At 38.1% G+C, this 21,886-nt stretch overlaps 1 protein-coding gene across 3 annotated transcripts in view; it reads left to right on the forward strand.

Moving 5' to 3' along the window:
- Positions 1-1,189: 1,189 nt before the first annotated feature.
- GABRA6 (gamma-aminobutyric acid type A receptor subunit alpha6) overlaps positions 1,190-21,886 on the forward strand; it is a 29,026-nt gene continuing 8,329 nt past the window's right edge. The window contains exons 1-9 of one of the 3 annotated variants that reach the window (XM_074838987.1): positions 1,190-1,467; positions 1,655-1,773; positions 1,968-2,035; positions 3,307-3,527; positions 3,633-3,715; positions 4,332-4,475; positions 4,907-5,059; positions 9,468-9,727; positions 20,094-20,354. In XM_074838987.1, coding sequence (XP_074695088.1) covers positions 1,430-1,467; positions 1,655-1,773; positions 1,968-2,035; positions 3,307-3,527; positions 3,633-3,715; positions 4,332-4,475; positions 4,907-5,059; positions 9,468-9,727; positions 20,094-20,354 — 1,347 coding nt within the window. In that variant the 5' untranslated portion in view covers positions 1,190-1,429. Of the gene's footprint in view, positions 1,468-1,654; positions 1,774-1,967; positions 2,036-3,306; positions 3,528-3,632; positions 3,716-4,331; positions 4,476-4,906; positions 5,060-5,138; positions 5,292-9,467; positions 9,728-20,093; positions 20,355-21,886 lie in introns of all 3 variants that reach the window. The other 2 variants (XM_074838988.1, XM_074838989.1) reach the window with 2 other exon arrangements.

Genomic DNA, 21,886 nt, shown 5'->3' on the forward strand with positions numbered 1-21,886 from the left:
GAAATTTGGGTTGACAACTGTTCAAAGGCAGAGCCAGAGCTCTGGCTGCGTGCAACCAGCCCACCTATGTGGATTATATGACACTACTGCCCACGACAACAAGGAAAGGGACTCGATGACAGAGGATAGCCTGTATTTTTAAGCAAATTCTTATGTTCTCTGGGTTTCGTAGAGCACAGTTTCTCTTAAACACAAAACTTGAGCACAGAACCCCAGTGTTGGACTTCATCTAGTCTTACTGCTGAATAAATACATTGTTCTCCTAGTTTCATGCAAATACTTACTTTCCATTCCTTGATAATTAAATATATTTGCTTAGAAGCTGGTAATGCAAATGTGGTTTATGCAACAAAATTTTATGAAAACAGTTAATTTGCTTTGGTCTAGTTGTTTGTTCCTGTGTATTATGATGAAGAAAGAAAACGGACCTGATTGCTTTGTTTACAGTGTAGCTAAGTGATGCAGGTGCTACATCATTCATTGGCTTTATAAGAAGTAATAAGGTCACAGAAATAGCTGGAGCAGCCTTAACTTATTTTCCATTAGGGCTGACTACATTAACACACTTACTGAAGGAGGGGACAGTAATGATCCATTCAGTACTTATCAGGACAAAATTAGTAAAACATACAATCCCAGTGGTTTAAAGGAGCTCAAATTTAACAAAAGTTCTAGTAATGCCCTGGTTTAAAGTCCGAGTGAAATCTGTGTATGTAACCCTCCAAAACAGTTTAGTATTGAAAAAAAAAATAAATCCCCAAACCTGAACCAGAACCAACTTTTACTGTTCAATGTTCATATATGAGTATGTTTAGATATTCAAGCCCTTTGTACAGTTAGGAAGGATTGATCATGAGGAAATCTGTTGAGAAAGGTCAAAAAAACCCCAGTAAATTGGAAACTGTAGGGTTTTGGGGTTTTGTTCAAAGTTCTAATGATGCAGAAGCTGCATAATAATCTCCCTGTGAACCATAAACATAGTAAGAGCTGAGGCCATTTCTAACATAATCTCTATCAGCAAGATGCCAGTGCTTTTCCAGATTTCCTAACAGGTCCCTGCTAATTCCATGCCAAAACTAGCCGTGGATTTCTTCCTTTTAATCTCCGCTAATGCCTTATTCGATTATTGTCACTGCTCTCCGACCGCGCACCGTCCCTTCAAACCCTAATTCCCGCCCTGGAGCGGGCAGACGCGGCTGAGCGGCGGTGGCGAATGCCAAGGGCACACACGGCCACAGGCACCCCCCACCGCCCCAGCCCGGGCAGCGGGCGGCCGAGGGCCACGGGGAAGGGCGGCGAGCCGGCCGGGCCCTCCGACAGCCTCACCCGGCGGAGCCCCCGGCCAGGCGGGGACGGAGCGATGAGCGCCCACACTTGCTCCAGGTGACGGGTCTGAGGGCACCCGCGCGTCCCCGCGCGCAGCCGAGGCATGGCTCTGCTCATCGCCTGGGTGTGCGTCGCCGTGAGGTGAGTGAGCTCCCGCCCGGCCCCCGGAGGCGCCCTCCAGCCCGGCCGCAGCCCGGAGGAGCAGGCGAGGGGGCCCGGGCCCGCTGCCCTCCCCCGTTCTCCCCTGGGGCCGGGTCCTCGACAGGCGCGGGTTTGGCGGGAGGGCTGCGGCGAGGGGGCTGACGGCGGGCCTGGCCTCTCCTCGCAGCGCAGCGCGGGCGCTGGGGGGCCAGGGCGACGGGGCGGACCGCTACTCGGAAAACATCACTCGGACCCTCGACAAGCTGTTGGACGGCTACGACAACAGGCTCCGACCGGGCTTTGGAGGTAAACTCCCGTCTCTCGGGGAGCCGGAGGGGACGCGGCTCGGTGCGGGCGGGCGAGCTCTCCGGCTGCCGGTGGAGGGGGTGGCCCGGGCGGGCGCGGGAGGGGGAGGGCCCCGTCCCGGACCCGGCCGGAGGGAGGCGGCGAAGGAGGGAAGTTTCCCCGCACCGCTCCCAGCTCGTCTCCGTGTCCCGCAGGCGCTGTGACCGAAGTCAAAACGGACATCTACGTGACCAGCTTTGGGCCGGTGTCCGACGTGGAGATGGTAAGGGCCCCGCTTGCCACCCCTGCTCTCCATTTCCCGGATTCATTACGGTGACATCCGAGTCGATCGTCATTAAAGCAGATTATGAGGCTTAATCTTCTTGACAATCTCTAGGGCCCCGCAGAGCAGTTTTGGCTGCAGCCGCATATAGCTATTTTCCCAGCAGAGCCAGCCTGGGCAACTGGTGGCCCAGGCCTGCTAGCCTCGGGTGGGGGCATGGATGGTCACGGGAGCCTCTTTAACCTCGGTGACAAGACTGTAAGCACCTGTGGCCCAACACACATTTGCAGGAAGGCTGCGAGTAGAAGATAACCTCATGAGCAGCTGCGGGGGAATGATGCCATTTCTGAGACAGCCGCCCCTTGCCATGCAGAGTGCCCCCAAATTCAGGTAGCTGCAGGCTTGGGTGAACTCTGTCAATAACAGCAGCAGCCCCAGGAAAACGTTATGCCATCGGAGTCAGGATGGTATTTCCGTTCTCATTCTGGAAATTTACTTTGATTGCGATTTTTGCCCTTGTACACTTCCTCCAATACCTGCTCACCTGACCCTGCAGCCCAGTTTGCAGACAAGGAGCTCTGGGCCCCAAGTTACAACCAAAAGTTTTTCCACCTTTCTGCATCAGTCAATCTAAGAGAATGTATAACCTTGCCTTCTTACAAAATTTGCCTCTGGCCAAGGGTTAGTTCCATTTCCTAAGCAACTTCTGTAGAGAACTCCTTTCTGAAGTCTTGCGAGAATATTACAAAGAATCTTCAACAAAAATAATTTAGATTAATATTGACTTGACACCATAATCCTACTGTGATGTGACTCACTCACATCAGTCCTTTCTTTGTGAATATCCAAAGTAAGCTGCCGAAGAGGCACTGAGCATGTCTTTTTGTTCCTGGCAATTAAACATTGATAGTTTGATTTTGCAGTTTGAAAGGATACTAAATTAGACATTTGTATTTCCTAGACCTCAATCACTTTGAATTAATTTATTATCTCTGAGAGGACAATGAGGTTTTTTTTTTCCTTACTCATATCAAATTATATGTTCACTGATTAATTTGTAACTACTCTTTAAATAATAGGAAAATAGGATATGTTTTCATAGACTCTTTTTTTTTTTTAGTAACTACTTAATGGTAATAGGATTAAGTGTTTAAGCAGTAAATGAAATGCCACTGACGTGTGTTAGGTTCTTTCGTGGAGTTACTGTATATGCAGTAACTTGGGACTGCTGGCTCCCGCACTTAAGTCAACCACGTATTTATTTTCCATAGGAATACACAATGGATGTCTTCTTTCGGCAGACATGGACTGATGAGAGGTTGAAGTTTAGTGGGCCAACTGAAATTTTGAAATTGAACAATTTAATGGTCAGTAAAATTTGGACACCAGACACATTTTTTAGAAATGGAAAAAAATCAATTGCTCATAATATGACAACTCCTAACAAACTTTTCAGAATTATGCAGAATGGAACTATTCTTTACACAATGAGGTGAGAACCTATTCTGCTTTTTGTTGACCTTTATTTGTGATTCTTTCAGCAGTATTCCTGCATATATCATTTTTTTTCATTGTCATCTACTATAATGTATTCTAGACTAACCATTAATGCTGATTGTCCTATGCGGTTGGTGAACTTCCCTATGGATGGACATGCTTGTCCATTGAAGTTTGGAAGCTGTAAGTTTTTCTGTATCTTTCAGTTTTTTATAGTAGTACATTTGGTCTACATGTATGTGAGATCAGAATTGGGATCCTAGGATACTACTTAATGACATAGCTGAAATTTTTTATTATATTTTTTATACTAGAATCTTACTTTCTCTGCTGAGACTCAGACCATTCATAAGAACATGGATTTATTTGCTGAAGAGTGACTGTTGGAGCATATTTTATTGTTTATTATTCTTTCACATCTAGTAGTCAAAGTGCGTCCTTCAACAAGTCATAAAAGCTGTGGTACATTTACTATATTACTTCTAGTTTTGCAAATATTTAGTCAATCTGTGGTAGTCAATTTTGAAAACATTTAATTGGTCTGTGGTAATCAATGTATGTGTTTTATAGCAAATTAAGAAACAAAAGTTAGTGCCTATCAGGTCCCACCTCAACCATTCTCTTGTTGATTTTTTTGCATTTTGTCATTAATGAGGTTAGGAACTTGCTGGAGCAGGATGCATGTTTCTATGGGTATTTGAGCCACAAAATGGATCATGCTACTTATTTTTTCAATTGCTTATACATAGTTAATATTATTACATAATTAATAGTAGTATTTTTTCCCTCTGTAACTCAGATGCTTATCCAAAAAGTGAAATAATTTACACGTGGAAAAAAGGACCCCTGCATTCAGTAGAAGTACCACAGGAATCTTCCAGTCTCCTCCAGTATGACCTCATAGGACAAACTGTATCTAGTGAAACAATTAAATCTAACACAGGTAAGATGTAGCCGTGTAGAAACTATTGACGTTATAAAACATATCTTGAAAATAAATTGTATGTTTTTTTCATATAGAACCAAATTAGTTTAATTATCTTTTGCCATTTTAAAAACTAAAGTCCTTGGAAATAATCCAACCGTTGTCTCTTAGAAGATAGCTTTTCAATACAGTCCCTTCAAGCATACAATTTTTCGTGCAATTCTTAAGAATTCCCCCTGTCTCCCTGCCCCACTAAAAGCAATATATGAAAGGAATATTATTCTCCTCCGTTTCCATGTGGTCACTTTACCTTTTTTTAATCAGCTTATTTTTATTATGCACTAGGAGGCCTGTTAAGTGCTTTCCTCAGAACATAGTATGTTGGATTTAAGCCAATAATGTTTACTCATATGTTGCCAAAATGTGCTGACATACTTGTCTCTTAACAGGTGAATATGTAATCATGACCGTTTATTTCCACTTGCAAAGGAAGATGGGCTACTTCATGATACAGATATATACTCCATGCATTATGACAGTCATTCTTTCTCAGGTGTCTTTCTGGATTAACAAGGAGTCTGTTCCAGCCAGAACAGTTTTTGGTATGCTGCATTAAGGTCTTTGAACAGCTCAGCATCACATATACCATTCATTCATTACTTTATTACTTGTTTGTTTTAGGCGAATATTCACTTCAGCTGCTCTATTTCCATCTTCAAAGGAAAATAGGCTACTATGTCATTCAGACATACATTCCATGCATCATGACTGTAGTCCTGTCTCAAGTTGTGTTTTGGATCAACAAAGAATCTGTTCCAGCAAGAACCGTGGCTGGTATTCATGTTTTGTTCTTTTATCATTCACTTCATTCACTGTATTGAATCCACTGTATCAAACAGCTACTGTAATCCAGTGGGGACTGGAAAAGACAGCTAGTAGGTTTCAGTGAACAAAAGTAAATACTAAAATTAAACCAAATAATATTCAATCCTCTCACAAGGGTCAAAATTCTTTACTTAGAATGTTTGGTTAGCCAGACTTGTTTGTGACGTTTTTCTTCCCCTCATTATTTTTTCATATGCAGGAAGGGACAATTTCAGAGTAAATGTCAACCTCTCCATTTTTTAAAGAGGAATTTTTCTATTGATTTATTGTCTTGTGAAACTAATCTGAGTTAAAGCTTTAAAAGAAAAAAATCACATGGGATGGAATTAATCTCTGACATAAGGTACCTCATCTAGCACTCATTCTGAAGTGCTCTCTTCCCCTAGTCTACAAAGGTATCTAAACAGCTAGCAAGGACTTTAGATGGATAGAGTTAGATGAGATGAATCCTGTCACTAGAACAGGTTGGAGTTGTAATGTGAAAGGTGTGTCCATATTGCACAGCAGGACTCTTTTTTCTTTCCAGTGCTTTGAATTAATGCTCCCAAAGCTGTGAGTTTTGTCTCCTTAATTTTTAGTGCGTGCTTTGCTATTAAATTTGACACACACCTCCCACTTCAATATTGATAAGCTCTGTAACTGCACTCGTTAAGGGGTAAACTTTCACTGACTGAATTGTTTCTAGAAAAACAATCATTAAAATACTAAGGAAAAATAATAAAACTTGTCAAAAACTTCATGAATCCATTGCCCATACATATCCGTTTTGCAGCCGTGTTTTCTCTTAACCCAGTATTTCTATACAGAACATTCCCTTTGTGAGACTTGTCTTCACTAGCAAAAAGGCAGCTATATGTTCCCTAAGCATAAATGATGCAAGTCTCATAACTCAAAATGAGTCTGTAATTGTAGTTAGCAGGCTACAGAATTTGTATAATTTGATTTCAGTCAATTGGCATTTCCTACCTGCATGGAGTGGTTTTCATAAAAGCATTACAAACTTTCAGGAATGCTAAGTGAATACAGCTTCCTCATGTGCCTCTGAAGGAAGATCAACACTTTTGTTCTTGAAATCCCCATTGGGATTTGGGATGCAGTTTGGCATCATTAAGCACTTAAAAGTATTATTTTCTGGCAATGGGGATTTCTTTTAAGTGCTTAAAAATATTAAAGTATGAGGCAATAGATTTTCAGGGATGTTTATTGCAATTGAAGGATATAATATATATAAGAGGTCTGTACACCAAATATGATGCTACCTGATTTGGCTTTATATTGCATCTCTGGACTATACAGTTACATCCTCGACATTTTGAGTAAGACTTATTTGCTATGTAGTGGGCAGTGGAATTCAGTTCTATATGCTTGAAGTAATGTGCGAGTAAGTCTTTAGCTGATTCAGTAATAATTACACAGACACCCCAAACCCTGGAATAACAACTCTTAAATGTCATACAGAATTAGAAACAGAAAATATTTTATAAAAATAGTAAAATAATCATCTTTCTCAGTATTGTGGAAAATCAGACATGTTGGCATTTTAAAAGAATATTTCAATCCTTACTCTGTTCTTATTTCTCCCAGGCACAGTCTGAATTTATAGTCCTTACTAATTCAAAATCCCATGGGTTCTGAATACTGTCATCTAAGGAAAAGAGGGCAAATTCCTTATAACATAAAAGACTTCCAGGCCCTACTAAAAAAGAAAAGGTTTAAAATGGAGAAGGTTTAAAATGGAGAAGTAAGTCTCCTTTCTGCATCATATTGCAATAATTTAATTATAATTTTTCAGTTTTACTTCTAAGTTTCCAAACTGTAAGTTTGAGAGAAGAGAAATTAATAGTAGAAGAATAACAATGGTATGCCCAAACCAGTTTCTCAGAACAAATTCATTTAGCAACTCTGTTTACCTCCAAAATAGATGCCAGTTATCATTTGCAGGTAATATTACAATAAATACTCTGAAAATTTGCAAAGATAAAATTAATGGTCATAAGCACCTACTCTTTACAGAGGTGCAAGTGAAAAATGGGAGACAGAAATACGTGAAGAGGCACTTCTGCATTCTTTATAATTGTGTCATTGGAAAGAACAGCAGATTGCTAGTATGAAATTCCTTATTTTATGTGCGTTATGTACATCACTATGCATATATATATATAAATGTGAAGTTTTATGAAGCATGGCATTATCTGAAATTACTTAGAATAAGAAACATGGTTATCAGAGGCCTAATTTTACGTATGCTCTGTATCCATATAGCAATGGCTATTATTTCACATTTTTATGTGCTTTTATCTAGTCTATTTTATTCCCGGCAAAAAGTTCATCTGTTATTTTGCAGAAAGATAGTAGTCAGCTTCTACCTTCCCAGCAGGTCACCCTGGGAATTTTAAATTAATATCTAGTCATTAAACTTTATTATAAAGTCTCAGATAAGGAAGGGTGCTTGGGTTTTTTTGTTGTTTCATTTTTAATAAGAAAAGATAATATATTTCAGTATTTGTATTATGTTACAGATTCTTCAAAACTTACCAAGAAGTGTTCAAAGTGGAAAGACAAGGGTAAACAATCATCAGTTACACAGTTTACCAACTGTAATTTGGCATTCAGTTTGATAAAGTAGTTTTCCACATTGCAGAGCATTTCATCAATATTCACTCCACATTGAGAGAAGTCTTATCTGTATCTGTAATAGAATAGGAGTCCTATTCCTAAGTTTAAATTCCTGCTGCAGTAAGTTTTTATTCAGACACAGAATATATCATTTTTATTACTAACTAGCACATGGACAGATTCTAATCTAATACACATCATATTGAAAAGTTCATTCTGGACCTTTGAAATTGAAATATATCTCAGCCTACTTGTATTCATATTATAAAATGAATCTGGCAGATTTGGGAGAAGTAGAGATCCTACATAGTTTTATACCATTTCCTATTTGCATTTCATTAAAACATGTTAAATAATGACATTGGGACGTAGTTAACCTCAGACAGCTGGCAAGCTACATCATGTGAAAGAGTTGCAAAAAAAATCTGAAAATAACCAAGTCACCCTGTCTTGATGCTGCAGTATGCAATGACACTGCATCCTTTCCACTGAGCATCATTCAGAGCATATTGATTCATCATCACAACATGACATTATAACATCTTTTACTTTCCCACCTACCCTTTCCCAACTGCAGAAAAGAGCAGAAGAAGGTATTCTCCACCTTACTGTCTTTAAATACCTGCAGTTTTCACATTCTAGCAGGCATAATTATAAGTAAACGTGAGTCACAGAGGCTTATATGTTAATGAATGAGTTCGTTCTTGCAGTCTTTGCTTGTATCGGGCAGCAGTGGGAAGTAAGTATATTTCCTACATTATTAATGCTGTACACTCCAAAACAGAAAGAATAAATTCATGAATTGATGTAAAAAACACTATGGTGCCCGTGAGCTACACGACCAGATTTGTTGTGTGAAAATAGATGAGCAGCTCTAGAGAAGTAGCTTTTCTGTCCTTCCATATTTGTAACTATGGGCACTTTCAAATTAAGATACAGTTAGTGAATCTTAATGTATCCAGTGATTAAAGACAACACCAGAGAGGACCAAACTCTTATTACTTGAAATATTTGGATCGTAGCCTACCGCTGATTTTAATGCAGAATTTGATTCAGTGAGGGTTCTGTAAGTCATGATCTGTCTTGTGCAACAACAGGAGAAAGAGAGGATCGCTGTTGAGAAATGACAGTGTGTTAATCTGGATTTCTGCCAAACATTCCACTTACTAACCCCTCAAGTAAAGCGTCTTTCATAGTTTGAGCCTGCATTGTGTTACACCCATATTTATCACAATTCTAAGCAGCTGCACCATGTAGTATGTAGTAATCTTAACCTTCAGTGTGTTCAATGTATTAAGGAGTTTTGTTCAGAGCCTTTAGTTACTGAAGCCAGTATGCGTGAATTATTTAAGAATACAAAATACTGAGCAGTCTTGTTGGTTAGCTGGTACGTAGGATGACAGCTAAAACCAAAAAGGAGGTGAGTTTTTTTTAATATATATGAATTTAAGAGTAGCAGGGTTGAAGCAAAGTTCTAATGCCCCCATTTTCTTTCTCTTTATTTTCAAGGAATCACTACAGTTCTAACAATGACCACTTTAAGCATCAGCGCACGCCATTCTTTGCCCAAGGTGTCCTATGCTACCGCCATGGATTGGTTCATAGCTGTGTGCTTTGCTTTTGTCTTCTCTGCACTTATTGAGTTTGCAGCTGTCAACTACTTTACCAATCTTCAGACTCAGAGAGCAATGAGGAAGGCAGCCAGGGCAGCAGCACTGGCAGCAGCACTATCAGCAGCAACTGTACCGGCAGAGGACGAGATTGTCTCGGTAATTGCTTGCTTTTCTGATAATAAGTATCATATAGGAAGAGGCAGCTGAACTAGCGAATGCAAAACAATATTAAAGTGATCTTAACCTGAAACAGATTATGTAACCAGGTCATGTCTGTTTATCAAAGACATTGTTCTTATTTCAGAAAATGAAAAGACTTCATTTATTCATATTTAAATTCAGATATGATTTACTAGAGAGGTGTTTATTTGGTAAGATATTTAAGGAAAGCCATTAGACTGTTACCCATAGTACTTCTCTTGAGCAATGCTGTAGGCAGCGTGGTCAGGCAGCTGGGGTTCTCTCAGTAAGTTTGCAGGATCTGTAGGACACTGTACAATGGAATGAACATGTGCATTGGCCAGATGATGATGGGATCACTGTAGTACACTGGTACATACCATAAGTGGGTCATCTGGAAGAAGAGGAATTAGCCTTTACATAAACTTCACATCTGTTACTTTCATAAAAATCTGTGTTGGTGGAAGCTTGGGGAAAAAAACATAAATGTAAAGATTAAGGATAAATTTTACTACATGCAAAAGATAGGAAGGCTTTCCAGTATCAAAAAAAGTATGTCAGAATTGCTTGTAAATATTATTCCTTGCATCTTGGGCTAAGTAATGAATGCTGTCTCACAACATATGTTAATATATTTATCACTATAGCCCTCCTGTTTTCAAAATCAGTTTTACTACCACCACATTTCCCATTCTGAGAGGAATAACAGCATTTGAATGACCTTCTGCAAAACTTTTGACTCTGTAGTTGAATTAGGAAGTCAACCTAAGAGCTATTGAATATCAGGGCCACACCTTACCCACCATATAGTAATTTTTCACATTTGCTTATAAACAGCAGTTAAAGTTACAACATTAGGTACATTCAAAATCCTAATTGATAAATTCCATATAATAGCGAAATAAAAGCTCGACAGCATCTTGCTACTGGTCCTCTTGGAGCTAATCAACAAATGTTCTTCACTTCAACTGGGAAGCATTGTGCTTGTAAGCCACATTGTGTTTTGCTTACAATTTTATTAATATTGAAAAAACCTGAAGACATTGTAAGTTATAATAAAATAAATGCATTTTATTTTCACTAAATATATAAATGAAAAAGGAACAAACCTTTATACATTTTAACTCAGATCCACAGAGTTTTTGTTTGTTTTTTGAACCACAGTTATGTAATGAAAATACAAAAGAAAGTCCATCCAAAAAATTTAAAAGGAGCTTGGAACCAAATGTTTGCAGAATCTTGCACTGATTTTGAAGTCACAGCAGAAAGGTTGATTTAATTTTGGCAATATTTGCAATGTTCTTGCCTACATTTATTTTAACTAGTAAACTTTTATAATTATATTTAAACCTTACAAAAAACAATGAGAGGAAAAGAGAATATGTGCTTGCCAATATTTAGGACATACTTCCCCCCCCGCCCCCAACGTCATGATATTTGAGAAGTACTCTGGACTGAATGAGCAGAACATTGCAACAGTAAAATAGTGTAAAATAAGAAAATATTGTTAAGACTGAAGGAACTTTAAAATGTACTAAAGCTTCGTTGTTATTCTTTTGTTGTCTTCTTTTTGAGGGCAAGCTATCAGAAAAAAAGCTAAAGAGATCACTTGGCTTTATGGAGCATGAGGAAAATATTGATAGCTGCTACATAATGAAGAGGAACAATAGCTCTGATCTTCCCTACACACACTTCCTTATTCAAGTTTGAGTTAATCATAGGGAGGTTTCAAAGGGGGAAAAAGAAAAGCTACTTTTTTTTCATTGAAGTCCCCACTGAGTGATATGAAAACAGTTTGGTCTACTTTGCATGTGCTACTGCTAGTGAATTCACAGCAGGTGCTACAAAGCCACCGTCACCACTTCCCTCCCCTCCCCAATCTCTAGAAGACAACTGTTTCAAAAAATAACCCTCTGCATATGCCCAGATATCCTAGAACATACTCCTGATGATTGTGGCTCCTCCAGTACTTGTGGGTGAGATTTACATGGTCATGATCATTGCAGACCAAGCTAAACACAAACCACAAAATTGCTGTTGAACAAATTAATAAAAGAAAAATAAATTAAAAGACTTCCAAGGGCTTCGGCCACAAACAAGCACAGAGCCAAACTGAAGACATACCTTCCTCATTTTGTAAATACTTACTTGTTAGCTTTTCCAAGTAAAAGCAAGCAAAAAATAAGCATCTAGGAATAAAATAAACATCTAGGAAGCACACTGCAACCATTTCCTCAAGAAATGATTTACTAGCTAACAACATACAGATTTAGAAGAGTAGTAAACCCTGTAACACCAAGGTCCCAAGATAAACTCAGTCTCTAAAACAGCTCACAGTGTCCACAGAATTCTACAGTCCTGATCTTGCTCAAAACTCATGTTATCCAAGACAGTAGTTTTCAAGCCCTGTAAGTCCAGCACCTTTCTAGGACCAGTTCTCTATGAGACTGCACCTCTGCAGTAATAGAAAAAGCAAAATCAATGATACCATAAAAATGAAGGGTACTTACCATTGAAGTAAAGATGGTGTAGTCAAAATGGCTTCTAGAAGAATTAACTATTGGACTTACAAGGTCCCATTCCAGAAAGGCATGCTGGGAAAAAGGAGTTATTATAGGATAACAGATTTTAAGAAGCTTTTTTTTTTTTTTCCTTTTCTTTCTTTTTTTGTGTGGTGAAGGTAAGGGGGAAAGAACGTTTGTATGTTGTCACATAGATGGATGTACTGCAGTCAGTGATACAATTTCAGCTGAAACAGACCTGAACTACCTAATTTGAATGCTAACAGTATAGTTAGCACAGGCTTATTGCATGAGTATATGACCGTTTCCACAGGATTATCATCCTCTACTGAGTTTTGTACTTCTATAGCTACATTACCAGTCTCAGGGCAATTATGTTTAAATAAGGCACACAGCATAATACTTAGTTTCTTTCCTAATGTAAATTTAGGAACTGTTTCTGAGGTCCTGATTTCCTCTTTGTTACCCCATACTCCCAACTTGTTCCATTTATTTGCCTCTAAATTATTCCATCACTTTACCTTCCAGATTTTTCTTTTTTTTTGGTTGTTACAATGCCCAATTCATATCCTTTACCCTTTGAGTATTTTATCTTACCTCTCCCGCTCTTCTTTTTGTCTTTTCTCCTTATTTACTCCACCTCTTTTCTTAAAATGTTGCTTTCTAATTCACTAGGAAAAAAAAATCTATTAGAATCCATGTCATACATTATAAAATGTTTTTTTAACTATGTTATTTGATTTAAAAAAAAAATAATTAACATCTTTCCCTTCTCTCGTACCCTGCACTTTGGTACCTTGTCTTTTCTAATATGTGGGGTTTTTTTAATTTCTTTTTGATCTTTTAGATAGGATATTAAAGTTTTTCATCCACTTGTAATGCTAGTATTTTTATTTGTGATTTTTAAGTGCACAAAAGTTGTCAGTATTTTAGCTATATGAAAGGATGAAGAGTAGCGAACAGTGTGTCAAAAATGCTTACTGTCTTCTACATTTATCCAAGTCAGATGGTATTTTTACATTGAGAAAATTTCTTAAGATTATAAAGGTTTACTCAGTTTTGGGGAGTCCATTTGTAAAAACAAAAGTGAAAAAGTGAGATGTACTTGAAAATTTTCATGGCTGTACAACTGCCAATGAAACTGTGCTACCAGTAGCAACATTAAGAGTAACAACATAGACTATATATTTTTAATAATGGATTATTTTAAATTGGCTGAAGAGTGGCTACAGAACATTATGGTGGGAATAGTCTTAGGCTGTCTGAACTAGTACTTTCTGTATGCCAGGAGACCTATTCTCCTGCTTTGCATAAGGGAGACAGTTTTGGTATAAATGAAAATTCAAAGGAGTTACAAAACAGCCAGTTAGAAGCTTTTGATGCTTGAATGAGGGCCGAAACATGTCAAGATAAACATATTTATAGAATATATTCAGGTTTTTTAATTCCAAATTAACTATATTTCCTGAAAAAAAAATCAACAATCCAAAATACGATCAGAAAGCCTTCTTCCCCCTTCAATCTAGTTAATGTTATTTAAAATCTTGCTTTATTCAAATGAACAAAACTTTTTCTCATGGGTTTTTATACTGTAGCTGAAAAACCTGTATACCCAGAAAAGAAAGATGGCAGAAGACCAAATTCTGCTCTACCGTACTAATGGAAGTAGGAGAAACTCTGCTCAAGTCATTGGACTACACTGTTTTCTGTAAGAGAGACAATGGTCCGACTATGTGCTCAGTTAACTGATGACAGCCCAGCATGCCTGTTCAGGTTCCAGGAAAGTCACTCTATTTACCTCAGTTGACTGAGAGCAGAATTTGGCTTGCTGTCTTTGTCAGCTGCAGGCAATCCCTGTGTGAAATACAAAACGATGGGTGTTCCACTCCAAAATATGATGACAACAAGCTGAGTGGTCATCTGGACCCTAAAAGAAACCTGTTTTTATTCATGTGGTGACCAAGCTTGTTCTAGCATGTCAAAACCAAACATTATATATATACATACATATAAAAAACATTATGGCATTTAGCTTTTTAATCCATTTCAAATGTGTATTTTCTATATCAATCATATTGTTTCATCATTATGGCTTCCTTTATCCAGGAATATCCCAATAATGGAAGTTGCAGGGGAAGGGGAATTGGTGATACTGTCTAGAGTGCAGCATTTGAAGTAACACTCTGTGAGATGGTCAGGGAGTACACACCATGGATAAAAATACATCCTTTCCATGTGAGACACTATATGTAAAAGACAAAAGATTGTTACAGGGTGGTAGCTTGATTACAGTTATGGTCTAGAAGACCCGTTGTTTTAACAGAAACAGCACAGAGCAGTGAAACACTGCTGGGAGAGCTTCCTTCTCCCTACAAACAGCCTTGTCCCTGTGTTTCAAAATAACATGGCTTGGGCAGAAAAGGATTCTCTTTAACAACCATGCCCAACTGCAGAGCAGCCGTATGTCATGTCGGTATACAGGTTTTAGTTTTCTATAATTATGTCAGAATATATTGAGTATGTTTAATGAGCATCCTAGTGTAACTGAAAGGAGAGCACTTCTATTTGGATTATCAAAAACCCTTTATGAGATCATCCTAGAAAGAGCTACATGCATTAAAGTCTTGCCTGAGAACATGGCACTTTCAATCGAATTAGGGAGACCTTCCTGCTCCTCCACGATTGCAGATTATCAAGTAGACTATTAAAAACAAACAACAACTTTCAATTATATTGACTTTTTGTCAGCCCAACAAGAAAAGTAGATGCTGATTATTTGGTTCTGCCCGAGTTAAATATTTGTCTGATTGACAAAGTCAATGCAGGGCAGTAAGGAAGGTTTAGAAATAGCTGATATCATACACCAAAATAGGAAAAAATCAAGATGAATTGGATCTAGACAATTTTTAGTTCAACATTGAAGTTTAATCTCAGTACCTTTTTTGCAGGGGGACAGTGAGGACAAAATAAAGTAAGCTAAATTATAGAAAAAAAACCCAAACAAGCCCCTCTATTGCTGTTTGTGTAATTCTGTCTCATTTAGACACCCAAAGTAGTTTCTGTATGCTGCAGAAATCCAGCAAAAGTAAGTGTAGAGACAGGGATTGCTCTGGATTGACAATGATAAATTTCAGAGCCACATGTGACTTTGAACTTTTAAATCTGTTTACCAAGCATATATTTTGACAGAGGCTCTGTGCTAATTATATGATTTTTCTGATACGCTACATATAAATGTTAGGAAGAGACTGTACCACAGTACATTCACATTGAAAAGTGAATGACTAGGGTTCCAGTCTCTGCTCTCCTTAGTGCTTCCTGTTTTATATGACAGCAATTTTAATACAAGGGGCATGGTATATTTTTCAAAGTTATGCTTTCTGCCTCTAATGGCTTTTTAGATTTTCCATGCAAAGTAAAACAGCTTTGAAGTAATAAGGTAACAGCCTCTCCCCCTAACCACCTTCACCTGATGATGAGAGAGGTGAATTTCAATCCCTGAAGGTTAAGAAAGAATTTGAACATGGCTTTCGTATGCTCCAAGTGAGTAATTTAACGTGATTTAACCTTTTTACTAGGGTAAAGAACAAAGAAAACACATTTGCATGCTATTCCTCATAATATTTCTAGGAAAGGAAACTTAGAATTCCTCAAGAGATGCCTAAAGCTAGGACTATTAATGACTTTAAACTATATTCAGCTTTTAATTATGCAGAACACTGTTTATAGATGTTTGCAATACACATTTTTTGAATCAGATCCCACAGATGAGATAGGCAAAGACATGTCTAAATTATAGGTTTTAATGAATCTTTGGCATGAGATGGATACATAAACTGCACGGGACTGTAAAGATTGAGGTACCTTACTGCATGCCCAAAAGGAGCTCTTACATAATGTGTTGAACTTTCCTGCTGCACGATGCTGCATATAGATTGTTCAGTAGCTAAGCAGGGTTTTTACAGATCACTCTGTTGAATGTAGGGGCTAAACAATGCTTAGCTCCCTCTTTGGGAGCTAAGTCACTAGTATGTGATTTTATGTGTATATAACACGAATGGTTGAAATTACTCAAACTGTACCTACTAATGAGATGGGCAGGAAAAAACAATGTTATATATTTAATTTAGTATTCTGCCTTGTACAGACATTGAGCTTTGGTCCTAGGTGGTTTTTTGTTTCTGTTTATTTTTTTGTGTGCGTTTTGTGATGTCAGCAAAGTTCAATATCCTTAATCCAATAAATTATAAAGAAAAAGAGGAATTACGCATTTTTTTGTCTAAACTTTCAGAGTTAATTCTCACGAACCTCTTTTTACTGCATCGCCCGCAGGAAAAAGAGACATAAGTGAGTAAAAGAGAGATAAGTAAGGACAGACAGATATTCATTTGTTTAAAGTTAGCCAGTATCTGAGTGCATACATGAGATACTCATGTTACTGCTAGGTCATTAACTAAACTGATAGTGAGAATATGTATTTGCAGTACAAAGGAACAGAGAACAGTGGAGAATTTTACAAGTACGAATTACAGAAATCTCTTGAGGAAATGAAACATAAGAACAAAGCACATTCATAAATCACAGTTAGCATCCATATAAAAATCAGAGACAGCGGAGAAAGAACTCCGTTTACTCCAAGGTTATATATGCTGTATTTTTTAAAATCTGGAAGCCAAGCAATTTGCTGAGAGTCTCCTGAGATATTCTGAGCATAAGCAAATTCTGGTGATATTGATGAGAGTTGTGAGAGAGCAGCACCTTTATAGACAAGACAAGACTGCTTTGGGAGCTTTCTAGGGGATCAGATAGCTGAGCTGCAACAGCTTAACAGAAGCCGGACTATACCTTACTAGCCCGTGTACATACCAGTCTTTGTCTAGTCCAGTTTTATTACATCTCACATTAAACAGTGATCTTGCAATCTGTTCTGTGACACTGTTTAGTCATACACAGTGACAAGTTTAATTGCCTGATGGGACTAACATTCCACATGAGTGCAAGAGTACTCCTCTGAATCAGGATTCAATAACTTAACAAAATACCTTATTTCATTATGACAGCGTGCCATGCCTCAGGCTTCTTGTTGCTCTTGCTGCTTGTAAAACAGTCCTTACTATTTGAGTGATTGGCTGTATGAACTATGCAAAATAGGCTATTCATTCCTGTTTTCTCTCTGTGTTTTGCTAAAGTTTCATGATGTCATTGTAGGTAATCTTTGTCAAAAGTTAAATCTAAATATAGAACACAAATTATTGTGCTTGCTGTTCAGAACTCAACTGTAATAAGAAACTATATGGTTTTTCTCTCACTGCCTCCTCCTCTTGGTTTAACAATGAATTTCAATGAAAAATAGGAGTTGTGGTTCTGGGGCAGCAAGTCTGGTCTACAGTCAGCTACCACACTGAGAAACATCTTTGTTACACATCTGAGATAAATTTGGACTTAGAATTCCATATCCTGGTTAGTATACAAGAAAATAGTCTCAAGCCTGACTTGCTGGATTGGCACACGAGGGTGTTGAAGACAGTGTAAAGAACTATTCAGGGACTTTCTTAATGACTTATATTAACTCTAAACCATCTCCTCAGCAGGTGAAGAGCATGACAAAAACTGGCTTTACTAAGACAGTAAAATTCACTGGTCCTTCCTGAATATTGGAATGGGCTATTTTAGGTAATGAGAAGTTACTAATATCACTTCATTGATAGAAATGGACCTAAACTGGCCCCAAAGTTAGTTAGTGCGCTCCCCAAGCTCTGAGGGAGTGCACTAACACTGACTCCAGATCTTCCTGTCTCCAACTTGAGATGAAATCACATCGAGATAATCCTTCTCCTATAGCAATCCTCCTTCTATAGGAATGAGATTTAATAAATATTATAAATAAAATAATGACAAGCATTACACTTTTTCAAGTGCCTATTCAGATGATCACAATGATTTTACTACCTCTACATTCCAAATATGTTCAGTACTGAACATCATCAGCAGACCATATGCTACATCTGTTCTGCCTACTATTAACTCCATCACCTCAGTACAATAACTCCTGATTCATGCTTGAATGATCCAGAGCAGAATTTGACCCACCTGATAACATATTATAGATAAAAAGCCCTAAGATTCACCTTAGCACTTATATTTTTAGGAACCACTCATTCTCCACAAAAGGTCAAACTATCTTGAAGTAAAGTGAAAACCAAGCTACCTTATGACTTCTACAGTTCAGTTCAAAGCAGGGCATACAAGCAGAATGGAATAGCAACTTGAATGAAAGCAGCAGCCCAGGCTCTGTCAGTCAGTCTGTTTATAGAGTGGAATTATTATTATGACTAGTGCAAGTGGACACGGATGACACTGTTTCTGTGACACACCAGTAGATAGTCCTCCATTTGGATCTGTCTGTTGCTTGCTGTGTTACTGGAAAATACAAAAGCAAACATCTGTGTTCCAGGTAGGCACAGCTGCAGAACATGAATGCCATTTAATATCCATTCAAAACATGATACTAATCATTTAATGCATAGATGGCAAAGTGGAAGCTAAAGTGTTGTTAAGTAGTGAAGCTAAAATGTTGTTAAGTTAGCATTGCTTTTTAGAGTCTAAGGTATTGCTGTTGTTCCCTATTAACAGAGAACTTGAGTACTTCATATCAAGACAATAAAAACCAACTTGACACTGTAGGCATTCTTCTGTATTTTCTCAGCCATCAGATGAATCTAATGGCTGCTACCATTCATCCACATTACTAATGATAGTCCTGGGCTGTGGCAGTAGCAGCAAGGTTTTTGAAAATTTCCTCCCATTCGATACTACTGTGAAAGTGGGTAACTGATATCCGTTAGAGCAGGCTTAGAGTGTGTGGTAGATCCTGTTCCTATGCCATTTCTGCAAGGAAGAAATCCATTCTACTCTTGTGATAGTAAAAATAATGTCAACTTGGCCACAAATAAAATAGGTGTACATAATGAATATACATGTCAGCCTAGCACCTAAGGGGTGAACTCTAAATGTTTCTGAGGTCTGGCTAAATTTTTAGGAGTTTTCATAGAGGTTTCTGAAGAATAATTGGAGCTGGCTATGAATATTGCACAAAAAATTTTGGTTTCATTTTACTATAAATGAAAATTAAAATAGTCCCATTACAGTTAGGATGAGTTTTTGTCTTCAGTGGTATGCATGAAACTGCTGTGGAAATAATGAGATATATATGAAAATGAAATCTCATCCTAGAAAAAACTACAGGACAATTTAGCACTCATGTCTTCAGCACCTGTAAAGTTAGTCCATTTCCGTTTGTGCAGCAGTTTTCTAGTTCATCAGGAGCTAGTTTGGGGACTAATAACAGCATGACAGCTTGACTGTATTCAGTGTGTGTTTACTAGAATTCATCAATGGGATCACACAGTGAAGACTGCACTTGAGCCAGCCCATATGTCCTACTTTGTTTAAACTTGATTCATAGCTACATAAACTTCAGCCATCCCAATATATTGCAATTTAGATACACCATTACCTTCTTTTCCTTCTAGCTCCATCTTTTCTTTTTCTTTCTCTCTTACAGCTTCTTTTTGTTACCATGTTAAAAATATGGAAAGCAATATTCTTTTATGTTTTTATAGCAAAGCTTTAGGACACAAATGTACCTCTGTATATTTGCATTATTTTTGTGATTTCCTTAGGTGGCTCTATAGCAGAGAAGCAGCAATAAAATCAGAAAGTTGAGTAAAAAGGTGGAGAGAAGCTTAATGATCAAAAACCTAAGACTCTGTATCCAAAAATCACCCTTTTTTTCCTTTTTTTTCTTTTTTCTTCCCCAGCATTCTGACTCCAACTGTAACCTGAAGAAGCGAGTAAACACCATAACATCTCAGGCAGATCTGTCTCCTGAAGCCAGCATAATATCAAATAGTGCATCCCAGTGTCAACCACTGTCTGTTCCTCCACCAGCCCCACCACCACCACCTCCCATTGGAGGCACAAGTAAAATAGACCAGTATTCTAGGATCCTCTTTCCAGTGGCATTTGCAGGATTCAACCTCGTATACTGGGTCATTTATCTTTCAAAAGACACAATGGAAGTGAGTAGTAGAATTTCTGAATACTTGCTCACAATATGTAATGTGCTTACTTGATTAATATTATTTTAGTTGTTCATTTACTCTTGTAACTGCAGTTAATCAGTCCTTTCTGAGGAAAGTTACTGATAATAGATTTCTCTAAAAAATCAGCTGTGGCTTCCAGTAGTAGCAGCACTCAGTACAATGCAAAAAGGCTATTTGAAGAGGAGAAATGTAAACACTTATCTCTATGCCATGTTGCACTGAGCAGAACACATTGTGTAAGACAGCGTATGACGCCATTCTCAGCAAACAAGCTAATCTTAAATCTTCCATTTCTTAATCTTCCTGTCTTCAGTACAGAATGGTAGAATTATCTGTTGAAGCAACACAGTGAAGGAGATAAGAACTTTAATATCTCCTAAGGTTTGCCCAGTGAGATAATAAGATAACAGTCTCCCCAGAAAAGTTTGTTATTCATTCTAAACATTTATCCATATTGTGAAGAACGGAGAACTGCAGTATACAGTTTGTGAATCAGGAGTCCCTGTTTCTATAAATTTTAACGCTGATTTTTCCTGTTTCTTCATATAGCTGAACTGTTTTATGCAGATCAAGCTGCTAAATTCTTTGCTTAAGTTTGTTTGAATCGAGCAGAGAGTGATCATGTCTTTAGATATCCATGAGGTCCAGAAGAGATATGTGCCCTGCAAATTGAGCCTGTCTAGAATAATCAGGCAGTGATTAGTCATTAAACTTTAAGTCTTCAATGCTTTAATTCTCTAATTTTTCCCTTTTGCCTAAATACAGCTAATGGTGTCCCATTTCCTTGGTAAAAAATACATTCATTTGCCTCGTTGCCATAGAGTTTTTGAATCTCACTGTACATTGCAGTCAATATGATTGGTACATTTAGCTTTATTTAGGACAGCTAGAGAGATAATGATGGTATTTAGATAGTACTGAATGCACAAAGTCCCTACATCAATAAAAACAGAGGCTGGCAATCTGGTGTGAGTGGTGAGCAGATTGTACCTTTATTTCCTAGATGAGAGGTAAAGCAGGCCAAGGGAAATCTCATGGACAGCCAAGAGATGTTGCAGTTCAAAGTAACAAGACAGTGCTGATCAGCTGATTGGTGGCATCTTGCCTCCGCTTGAAGCAGAGGCTACTAGCCTCTAATTTTGCTGATTTTTGCTACTCATATGATCTGGAAAATGCTGTCTCTCAAAGATGGAGTGTGCTGCCAAGCAGCTTATACAAAAGCAGGAGGGCAGGAAGATAGGAGGCACTACCTCTTACAAATGTTCCTGCAGATGTCTCTCTCAAGAGGTCACAGCTGCTAACTCCTGGCCACTCAAAATCTGCCCAGTGCTAAATTTAGCATTTGTGCCAGAGTTACTGATCCTGCTATTAAAATATTGACTATGTGTGCAAATTACTTATCTCAATCAGAGGAGGGAAGTATCAAAAAAACTCACGGATAAATATTACAGCTTCTGTTTAGAGGCCAGTTCCTCCGCTTGTGTAGCTTGCCGTAACTCCAGTGATTT

This window comes from Strix aluco, chromosome 13 (assembly GCF_031877795.1).
Source record: "Strix aluco isolate bStrAlu1 chromosome 13, bStrAlu1.hap1, whole genome shotgun sequence".
NCBI lineage: Eukaryota > Metazoa > Chordata > Aves > Strigiformes > Strigidae > Strix > Strix aluco.